At 36.3% G+C, this 12,225-nt stretch overlaps 1 protein-coding gene across 3 annotated transcripts in view; it reads left to right on the forward strand.

Moving 5' to 3' along the window:
- The window catches only part of LOC129367431 (NIPA-like protein 2), a 44,528-nt gene that overhangs the window by 9,107 nt on the left and 23,196 nt on the right, over positions 1–12,225 (forward strand). For 2 of the 3 annotated variants that reach the window (XM_055041829.1, XM_055041830.1), the window contains exon 1: positions 7,114–7,357. The exons of the other annotated variant lie outside the window; for it this stretch is intronic. In XM_055041829.1, the coding sequence (XP_054897804.1) occupies positions 7,271–7,357 (87 nt within the window). In that variant the 5' untranslated portion in view covers positions 7,114–7,270. Of the gene's footprint in view, positions 1–7,113; positions 7,358–12,225 lie in introns of those variants that run through there. 3 annotated transcript variants of the gene reach the window in all.

Raw genomic sequence — 12,225 nt, forward strand, 5'->3', positions numbered from 1 at the left:
TGACAGTGGATTTAATTTAAAGTTATTAAACAAAAAGGAACCTGGTTACCTGTTTCTAAGCAACAACACAATTTAGATTTATCTGTAGTTACTTCATAAATCCTCATGGGATGTAAACTGTTGGAGTTCAAATGGAAAACCACTAAATAAAAGTACTAGTTGGAGCTGGATTTTATATTTTCTCCAGGAGTTATCGCACTTTGGACAGAAAGTGTCTGTGGTTTAGATCTTATAATATATTATCAGTTGGATGTGAAAAAAACAAACACTTTGACGGGGCCAGCACATGATTATTGGATTCATGTTTAGTGTTGTTCTCTTGCCGGAAAGTGAACTTCAACGCAAGTTCCAAGTCTGTGACAGTCAGAGTTTTCTTGAATTTATTTCAAATTGATTTGAGCAGGGACGATATAAACCACAATGTTACATCCAAATTCAAGTTTATTTGGAGTGCACACATCAGCATCAAGGCAGTTCAAAGTGCTTTAAAACATAAAAACAGCAGTGATGAATTATGAAATAAGCTATAAACATTATATTTTACCAAATGCCATTATCAAGAAAATATACATCAAATATCTTGCTGAATATTACAGCTCTTATGAATCAAATGAAACTTTAAACAGTGGGGTCTAGCCCAGATTTAAAGGAATTCAGTGTTTCAGCTGTTTTGCAGTTTTCTGGATGTTTGTTCCAGATTTGTGATGCATAGAAACTGAATGCTGCTTTTCAAACGAAACCATTGACCTCTAAGTAAAAGCTTATTTACTCAACTCAGTTTCCGCTTGCGCTTTTTGAAGTTGACCTTTAAAGATAAAAATACTAATAATTTCTTCTGGGACTGGCTGGATGTAGTTCCATCTGTCTGTTTTCCAACTCTGACCAGCTTCCTGGTCCCTGCTGCTGCTGTGGCGTTCTCATGGTGACCCTTAGAACAACCATTTTTCTTGGAAAATAAGAAAGGTTCAGTTTTGGCCCAGAGGAGGTTTTGTTTTTTTTCAGCTTTAAAGAACTATTGGCTTCTCCTCACTTTCTGTGACATTGACATGCGCTTCCCAAAGTTTACTAATGCTTTTATCAAACAAAGTGTACATATATAGTTTTGAAAAGCAAAATTTTTCTTCCATTTCACAATAAAGCTCTACTTTTTTCTTAATCTGTCACATGAAATTTCAATAAAATACATCTACTTTGTGGATGTAATGGGACAAAATGTGTTCAATAACAAACTGAAATTTCAAGGTTAGAAGACTTGATGTTCGTGTGTCACATTTAATATTCATACCAGCATATGACGTACCATTTATCCCTCCAGAGGTTCATGTTCTTTAAACTTTTAGTGGGATTATTTTAGGCACTGAGCAGAGAGAATACATAAATAGAGGATGGCACAAGCAAAGTGGTAGAGATCGGAAAATAGAGCAAGTTACACCGAGACAAAAATATAAGACTGCGGCTCGGTCTCTTTCTCTTAAATCCTGGAGTGCAGGCTCAGGCGAAAGTGTGTAGGAGTTATTTTTGCCGAGTAAATCTTTCAGTGTGTGTTTTACCTTTATCACACCAAGTATTTTCTCACTTTCTTTCTTTGCTGTGTTTAACCATCTTTAACATGAAGCACGCCATCTTCTGTTTCCCCTCACAAATATCTTCTATTCCTTACTCTTGCACTGTAAAAACAACAACAACAAAAAAAAAATAAGTATATATATATATATATATATATATATATATATATATATATATATATATATATATATATATATATATATATATATATATATATATATATATATATATATATATATATATTATATATATATAATATATATATATATATATATATATATTATATATATATATATATATATATATATATATAATATATATATATATATATATATATATATATATATATATATATATATATATATATATATATATATATATATATATATATATATATATATATATATAATATATATATAATTATATATACATATATATATATATATATATATATATATATATATATATATATATATATATATATATATATATATATATATATATATATATATATATATATATATATATATATAAGTACATTAACTAGTTCTTGTAAATAAATTCATTGGTGAAAACTGCAATTTGTACATTGTACATTTATTTTATAGATTTTTTTAGGTTCATTTTAGGAAAATAAAATTTCCCCTCCCTCCATAAGTTAAGGCAGTGTTATGTAAAATCGACTTTTTTGAGCTTCACATCACGTTATCATGTTAACACTTCATACCTTGAATTTTGCCTGATTCTTACATGCATATTTGAGAAACCCTTTAATCTCCATGGCAACAATTCTGCTGTGCACAACTCCTGGGTGGACCTAGCCCCGCCTCCGAGGTGCAGCTCCTCCTTTGAGCTGCATTTTCCAAACTTCTGAGCTTCTGCAACACAGAGCAGCTCTCCCCAACTCAGCTCCTTCAGACTAGCTAGGAGCAATTAGCAAGCACCTCATTGAACTACAAATCTGTCATTAAATGAGCTACTTCTAAATAGTAAGCTGGCAAAAATGTTGTGTTTTTTAAAGACAGAGACTCAATTTCAAGGCATTAAATTATGAAGTCAAATTTTATTTAAGTCATATTTCATATACATATATATGTATAGCATGATTTTACAACTGAAATTAACATAGTTACTTGATTGCGCTATAAAATGGAAACATATCATATTGCCCTTTTAAAAAATTTTTCTTAAAACATTGGCTCCTGCACCACTTTCAACTGTAAAATCCACACTGAGAGTGCCGTATACCTGCAAAAGAAAAAAAAAAATAGTTTAGCCCAGTGTAGCTCGTCTCTTCAGGGCTTTCTCCATAAGAGGTGAAGGTTCAACAACGTGTTGACCTCGTTCACGGCTGAAAACATCAGCGTCATCTGAAGTCTCACTGAAGCCTCCAACTGTCACCCAGAGAGCAGCTCTGACAGACAAACCAGCAGGCTTCTAGGAGATTTGTAGAAATAATAAAAAGGTGGAATCTATTTACTCCTGTTATTCTGACATATGGAATAAAATGTGCTTTCAGCCTTCTTGGCTCTTCCGCTTCACGCCACAGTAATCACATCAAATGGGTCTTGATTATTATGGCGGAGAAAGCTGGCTGACTCAGTCAGGACCGAGTGCAGAATGAATACAGATGGGAGCTGGAGGAGCCGCTTCACTCCCAGTGTTACTTTCAACGACAGCAATTACACACCGAACATATCAAAATAATAAAGCCGCCTTTTAACTGAGGTTTGCATGCTTGACATGAATCAAATGTGCTTTGACAATGAAATTTAAAGCCGCAACGACTCGACTTGCAGCTGGATTTAGAGCAGCAGGAACTGAAGGAGGGGAGAGAAAAAGAGCTGAATTAATGAGTGGAGGAAGGCCAATGCTTTTGGACAGGTGCAGCGCTTGCAACAATTAAAATAAAAAAGGAAGATAACACCCAATTATTGCTCTGTTATGTCTAAAAGAGCAGTACAAGCTCAGTTAATTGCTTTAACTGGAGGCTCAGTGTGATGTTGTTTGGGTGGTGGAGGACTTCAGTCACAGATCCTACTCTTCAAAATGAGACAATGTTACAATCCTGAAAGCATGGCGAGCCCCTAAAGCGGCTCAGCCAAGTGTTTTGAGATGTTTTTCCCATTTAGTTCACCACTTCATTGATCAATCAAACAATTCAGCCACAGATATGGTCCATAAGAAACAAACAGAACAACAACAAAAACAATACAAGTAAAATAATCACCCACTGCCCTACATATACTGAGAAGGGCTGCAACTTAGATTATTTTACTGATCAATTAGTCTATTTGTTATTCTGACTATTAATCAATTAATCAGATTGTAAAAATGGTGTTTTATACAGATTTCTCATTTAACCGCATAAGCCTTTTTTTACGCAATAAATCAATGTAAAAAATGCAAATAAAGAGAAATAATTATTTTTAAAAAAGAAAAAAAAGAGGCTCCCTGATAAATGTTCTCCTTGTCTGGTTTAAGTGGGCATTTCTTAATAGTTTTCTTTTTCAAGCTTGTTTAAAGCTGAAGGTTTTTCTATTTCAATCAAACTTTATTTGAAGCATTTTCCAAACTTTGTTAAAATGGTGTTAAAAAGACTATTTTTATCAGACTTTTAAATTTAATATGACGGAAGCTTTTGTGTACATTTTAATACATATAATGAAAGTGGTGGTTTTTAATTCATGATTTTTAATTTCTGTGACTTCCTAATGGTGTTGAAGGAGCTCATGCAGTACATATTTGGTTGCCCAGCCTTCTCTTCTGAACAGATGACAATGAAGTTGTTTCTATATCTAGCAAACAAACTTCTGTTCCTGATAGACCAGCTGGATTCATCATCCTGAGTCTTCCTCGCTGGATGGCTTCAGAAGCGATTCACAGAATATAAAACTGTTGAGTCCTCCCTTTCACCAGGTCTATAGCTTAACATTTCTGAAACATTGTCTTTGTCATTATGAGAATTCAGTGGGAAGTCAGATTTTATGCTGGTTTCTGATCGAATGTGTCGTCCACTTACAAAAACTGAGGCATCGCCATGAAAAAATTGGAAACATAACGTATGCAACAGGCGGAAATCTTTAAAAAGAAAAAGAAGACACTCTTGCAATGCAAAGGTTTTTTTTTTCAATCGATTTCTGTATTTGTGTCAGCTTGTTGCATGTTTGGCTGTCAGAGCGGAGCTGATCTGCTGTGTTTTCACAAGCCAGACCTTCCTCGGGAAAGCTCCTCTTGTTCTGACAGTTTCTCTCCCTCAGGTGAAACAATGAATTGTGGGAAACATCAATTATTTGCATTGCTCTGGGTTATTTGTAAAGACTGGAAGACCCTGCCAAGGTCCTGTTGGTCACTTGTCAATTTTGCATCAAAATTATTCAAACAGCTGCAACATCTTGTTAAATAGCTGAATAAGTCAAATTAAAAAAAAAGATGTTTATAGAAACTATTTTACACAAGCAGAAGTACATATTTTAAAATGTTAAATATTGTCTGTTTCAATATCATGTGTCATGGCTGCACACAAACCAGGGGAACAGCACTGACACAAACACAAACTCAAAATAATTAAAATTTATGGATTAATGCACCTTTTAATTAGATTTTATGAAACAAAAAATACTTATTCACTTTGACGTACACGGCAAAAGAAGTTGTGGTTTGTAATCAAACAACAATTTAGTGAAAATCCGCGTAGCAGACTGCAACAGACCAGATCTGAATTTTATATTAAAAACACAGCCACAGAGAAGATGAATCGCATTCATCATTCCTTTATTCAACGCAGGGATCAATGAAAACCCATGAAAAACAAACGAAGGTGTTTGACCAGCAGCCGCAGCTGGACCCATTCTAAATGCAGAACAGATATTATCACCTGAATCCACGTGTGCAGCCTCATTTGTTATAATCGCCCCTTCTTGTTTTGTCATCCCTGTAGCTGCTGATGAGCTTCCCAAACGGAAAGAGGGGGATGAATATGCATACTCATCCACAATGGCACACCTGCTGGCTGTAGCTCAGATCATTACCAGTTTAGCAACAAGTGGGAAACACTGCAGCTCCTTTGAATCATTTTCTGCTGCCTGGTCTGTGCGTGCAACTAACTTGTGTCGCTTCGATTTCCCTACTGTCCTGAATGTGCCCGGCAGATGGAGCAGGTTTCTCTAGGACTTCCTGAGCTTTAAATGTATTAAACTTCATTCATTAAAGGTATTATACTTCTCAGTGCCAATTGTTGGTGGCTTGTCTGAATTATCTGGGTCAGGGAGTCATGGGCTGCGGCTGCTCTGTGAGGCAGAAGCTCGGAAACTGTAGCTCTGAGGAGGAGTTTGTCCTCAAAGGCAGGACTCAGTCCACCCAGCTGAATTGTTGCCATGAGATTAAAGGATATCTGAATCATGCATGAGCTCAATAACCTACTTAGATTATGCTGTTTTTGTTGTTACACCTTGCTCAGCCACAAATCAAGGCAAAACTCCCCATATGTGTTTTGACAAAGAAATAATATTGTAACACAATGTAAAGCTGTAAAGAGTTGATTTTACATGACACTGCCCCTTTAAAAGACAGGAGTCACTTTATTGAAATGGATGTTGAAAGCGATATGTGTGGGCAGTGTGGACCAAAAAGTGTTTATCATACCTCAAGCAGCTTGAATTTGTTGGAAGTGGAGTCTGTGAATGTTACGGCTACGAAAAAATAACTACCGAGGATTATTGTTACTAATGGTGGTTTTACAAGGATGGGGGAAGCAGACAGTGTCCACAGTCCCACCGTGACTGCTCCATAAAAAATGTTGTTCTGTCTGTTTGTTGTGAAACTTCATACCCATTTAGGACTTTTTATAGAACCGAATGGAAACAATATAAAAATTTTATTAGAGCCACAAATCACAGTGGTGCTATGAAGGCCTTGATGTTCGTTTCCTTAGATTATTACTGCTTCTTTACAGCTTCCACTACCAATGCACTGATCCAAAGGCCCAGGAGGTCCGGCTGATGTGCCAAACAGAAAATTAAATTTGCTTTACTTTTCAACCTCAGCGTTATAAACTTCTGCCAATAAAACTGCTTCATCCGACCTTGAAAGGGGATTTAAAAGCACTGATCACAACTTAACAGAATCTGGGTGAATCCGGGTTTTTAAGTAACTTCTTAACATTCTGATCATCTCCGTCCAACATGGTCTGATCAATAACCTTACATCCAGGCAAGCACTATGCAAAACAGCAACTTGCACAGTATGCAGTTACTTTTGCACAATGCTCATTCTTGGAGGTGATGCGCGCCCACCCCAACACCTGTCGTTTCTACACTAGAAATGCTTATGTCAAATTTATTGCCACCGAAACTTTTAGAAACACTAAATGTGCTGCTATGGTTAAGAAATATTTTATTATGCACACAAAATTCTTCTGCATTCTCCGTAAGAATGAAGGCGTGATCATTTGATGCAGAAATTGAGACCATCGCGTCTTATTTGCGGTTTTGCGTACGAGAGTTCGATTTTTCCCAGCCGCACTTGAACCCATCACAAACTCCTGATCCGGGTTGACATCAGAGGTGAACTTTTCCTCTCGAATCTCGACTGGAGCGACTCTGGACGTGGGATGTTTTGGGGGGTCGTTTAGCGGGATAAGGATGTGATGGGAGCGGCGGTTCTAACGGAGGAACACGTCCTTGTTACATGATAAGAGAGAAAAATGGAGAATGCAAGTGACTTCAACGCGACTGCTCCTTTAATTTCCGCCGGAGCTCTGCGAGCGCAGATTGTTGAGAACCCGCTGCAGGTGAGTCGGTTTAACTTTTCACGCAGGAAAAAGGAAACGACTGAGCAGTGTCGAGAATTAATGGCGCGTGGTGACGAATTATCAGGAATTGATGCGTCCATCTTATTATTGCGTGTTCATGCGACTTAAGTTTACACTTAACTTTGTTGAATTAATATGTCGGGGCCTCTTTAAAAGCCGACTTTGTCTCACGGACACAGGTTAACTCTTACCAATTAAATAGACCATTTTAAAGTTTTAAGATATTAGCCAACCACCTCAACACATTCATCGTGTTAGACAACACGGCATTTTTCCCGGTTCAGACTTTTTTGGACCGTATTAAATATTAGTCATTAAATTTTCCTAAATCGGGCGGAGTTGGTGGCGCGCGCACACACACACCGTAACGTGAGGCTGTCCTCTACCTCGACTCGGTTGTCCCGGGTTCGATTCCCGGTCTCGGACCATTTGCTGCAAGTCTTTCGCTTCTCTTTCCTGCCATTTGACAAACGTCATAAACACATTCCCTTTGTCTAAATCAAGCATTTTAGTTTTTCAATGGCAGCTGCCATTAAGTCAGTGAATCTAATTCTGCTACCCTCAGCAGAATTAGTTATTACTTAGTTACTTAGTTATTACATTTGATAAATCATCTTGACTTAATATTAGGATGTTCTCAATTTCTCGTGCATCATGATCAGCAGAGTATATCAGGTGTTTCACCAAAATGTTGGATACAGCTGTTCCTTATGTAATAGGATTAAAAGACGTCTAAGTTGATTGCAGCATGTGTGTAGGTTAAAACCTTTGGTTCTGAAGCTTCTTGTGTAATGAAGAGTGGTGTAAACCAGGAAGCTGACAGGGCAGAGATCTACTGCTGTTGGCAACCTTTTCAACTAAAGTGATCATGACTAAACACTGTGCTGAAAGCCTCTTTTTAATCTCCTGAAATGTGACTAGCAGACTCCCTCGATCCGTCTTTTTAATAAAATCTGATTTTCAGATATTCAGCCTTTTCTCTCCATCTGTGGCTGATATTGTGTGTTTGCTAATGTCCCACTGTGTGTGTTTTGGCCCACCTAAATATCCTCTTGCCCTTTTCGCAGAGGCACATTCTCCTGATGCTCATTTTCCTCTGCAAAGTGTTTCTTTCTTTTATTGGCATGTTTCCTCTGGGTGACATTACCAGCGGGGGCCAGGGAGAGAAAGAGAAAGAGTGGCAGAGGAGGAAAGAGAGAGGCGTGAGTAATGAGTAATGGCTCTTGGGTGGGATGTTAGAGAATAGATCTACTGTACGATGTCCTGAGCAGCTGCCTAATGGTCCCAGCTACCCACCATCCCATGGAACATCCCTAACTACCAGGGGACAATATCGGTCTGTCTCACTCCGTTTCATAACTCTTTATGCTTTGCATTAATGTCGGCTTCAATGCTACAAGCAACTTTAAGAGTTTACTTTCACATTCCATACACTGATACTCAAGTCAAAAAGCGAAAGTTTCCATCTTGCTAAATATATTCAGATGTAACAACCACTTAGTGCACCATTTGCAAATTTTTGTGCCCCCAAAGCACAGAATACATGTTGATTATCTAATTGCCCTACATATTTGGAGCTGTAATTCATTTAAGTTTCTAAGAATAGCCATTGTTTATGCTTCTGGCTGATGTCTCTACTGGCTATTAGTTCAGTGTCTTGATTTTGATCAAAAGCCCTGCTTAGTAAACACGTAGTTGGGAGTTAAATGTTTTCAGAGTCTGAGGGAAAAAAAGTACTTTCCAAGTCCACCAGGAATGTTGGTGCACGACTTCTAACAATTATCAAAACCAGCAATGACTATCAAGAGTTTGCGTGTCATTACTTCCCCTTTGCTCTTTCATTTGACTCTTTCATCCTACGTTTTTCTTCATGTCCACAGCACTTAGCAGCAATGAAGAAGATCAGCCTGTCCCACAGAGGGACAGTTGCCTATTGTCTTTGGACACAAAAGACCATGCTGTCTCCAAGTCTGTCTGTTGGTCTGTCTGTCTCAGTGTTGGTCAGTGTCGTAGCATGGAGTGGGATCAGTTCCTCTCATCTGCCTCAAAGCCTGTACAGTTTTACATTCAGTCACCCACTTAGTAATAAGGCTGGACATTTATTGTATTGTTTATCATTTATTGTGAAACATTTATCATCATGATAAGAATTTAGATTCATTTTTGCCATGATAAATTTCACTTATGAATGCTCTTTTTGCTCTTTTTCTTCCACTACTAAAGCATCAATAAATATCAGCAAATTTGACAATTTAAGTCTGATTACACACACAAGCAGAAATGCACATAATTCTATTGTATTAAACATTTAGCTACAGTTATTTTCTGTCTTGATCATTTCTGTATTTGAGTGATTCTTGAGAAGTGGGAAAAAATGGGTTTAAATTTTCCCAAAGTTTTTTAAAAATTATTCCTCAAGCTTATGTATACAAATGTGACAAATAATGTTTCAGAAATGTAAAGATGCTAAGGTGCAGATTCCCAGTTGCAACATTTTTGGGAAAATTTGATTATTAATGGACCGGACCTAGAACGTTGTCATCACTGTCTGACAAAAATATCAAATTATTTTTAATGACCCTGTTAGTGATATTTTTACTCAGTTTTACAGACAAATGCTTCTCAAGAAACAAAAAAATATTTTTAAAACAAAAAATAACATAAAGTCCATCTGATGGAGTTGACGCAGAACTGAAGGTGGTGACAAACTAGTGAGTAAAAAGAAATACTTGACACATGTGAAGTAATGCCATTTATGTTAAATACATTCAAATGAATTAACTGCACATTTAAGCGAGATTTGTCAACACTATCACTTAAAGAGTCACACTGTCGGTTAAAAAGTGACGAAGTTGACGAAATGCCAAACTACCTGAATTTATGTGGTATTATTTTGAAGGAGGCCATGTGGTAATTCATCAGGTCCATGAAATCTTTACAGTATACCAAAATTAAGCATTTATTTCACAAGACTTGGAAGATGGAAAATATATAAAAAATATTTTTAATTCAATTTATTGATGCTTTTATAATTATTTATTTGAATACTTATACTTAATTGTCATAGTAAGTATGACAGTTACTTATGACAATAAGTAATCGTCATACGTTCAGCTTAGTAAAAAGTATTTATTTACAAATAAGTACTTTATTTGTAAAGTATTTGAAATACTTTATAAATAAAGTATTTCTTTATTTGTTTTGAACTATTATAATGTATTGAGTTCTGTGCCAGAAAAAGGGATTTTTCAAACACTATCCACCTAATACGATGTTTAAAATGAAAAATATTCAGCAAACACCAGCATTGTTGTGCTCACATGGCCCAGATTAGTTTAGTCAGATATTTGAAAAAAATTATATTTTGTGTATATTTTATTCAAATGTTGTGCTTTATCCATAGGACCTGTTTTGTTTCTCTTCTCAAGAATCACTGGTTTATAATCTTATTTCTTGCCATAAGAAATAAGATGTTTGTTCATTTATTCTCAATGTTTGTGTTTTTGATTTTGTCAAATTAGGGTTTCTGTTTACTGTTTATAATAACCTGGAGCTTCTTTTCCCCAACCCATTTCAGTCTGTAATTTGATCCGATTCTAACCTCAGCCAACGTGACATACATCCTCGTTAATCCTTCTTTAAATGTGCCTTTGTAAATTGTGCCTTGAATTTATTGTAGTTATCAGCTTCCTTCCAGTATACTTTTGGCTTCTGAAATATAGTTGAGCTCATTTAAATTTTTTGTTTTCTGGCACAGATCTTACATACATTTAGCACATTTCAAAAGGGTTTATATCTGGCGTAGAAGCTTTATGTTAGCTAGAGGGTAAGTTTAAAAATGTAATTTTAATTAATTTATTTATATTTTTATTTTTTATTCCACCATCTGTAGTGCACCAATGCCACTGGTGGCAATAGAACCCCAAAGCATACTGCTAATGTCACTGTGCTTCGTTTAACTTTATAGACTTTTTCAAACCATAGGTTCAATCAAGAACCTCTGTGTTTTGATCATTTTCTCATTCCTACATACAAGTTGATACACCATCATAACTAGGCTTAGATTGGAGACTCGAGGGGCCTTTAACTAGACAGTTTCAGTATGAGATCAGGCTGTAAATGTGTGCCGGGCAACTCTCCTTATCCTGTACCACGGTAGCTGTCCAAATGCATTTAGCACTTAGATCAAAGCGAAAGTGTTACCACAGTAACATATTTTTTTCACTAGATGGATGCTAGAGGATTCTAAAGTTGAACTGGCTCTGCTTTGTATCTTATCTTATCAGACTTCTTCCACAGTCCTGTCTTATCCTTACATCTCTAAGCTGGTATAGAGTGACACGATCAATCAGCATTAACTCCCGATTTCATTTGAAGGTCCATTATTATTTCACCCAGAACGCATTTGATGTCTCCATGTAGTCATCTGCCACAATGTCAGTCCAGAATGATGTAAAAACATTTTCATTGTGAACAATTTCAGCAGTTTTCAGTTCATGGCAAACTTCAGTCTTTCCGAACATCCCAAACAATTTCCATCTATCTCAGCGGGGAAGATTTGGGTGTTCTTCCAGACCTTGGCAACAAAGTTACAAATGTGACTAATTTGTTGCTGATGTATTAATATTTGAAAATTTGAGTTTTAATGATTCATGGACATGGCTAAATGTCAAGAATTTATATAATATTCAACCCCAGGATGACTGAATGGCAGTTTCTCATCATAAGTGTTGTTCTTATTTAATCTATAAATTTTTATGAACACGGTTCAGGTAAATGAATCCAACTTTATTTTGACGTGTGTGATCTAATTTAGACGACCCAGACTGCAGTTGAGTCTGGAAATC

Source organism: Poeciliopsis prolifica, unplaced genomic scaffold (genome assembly GCF_027474105.1).
Source record: "Poeciliopsis prolifica strain line A6 unplaced genomic scaffold, Auburn_PproV2 SCAFFOLD017, whole genome shotgun sequence".
Classification (NCBI taxonomy): Eukaryota; Metazoa; Chordata; class Actinopteri; order Cyprinodontiformes; family Poeciliidae; genus Poeciliopsis; species Poeciliopsis prolifica.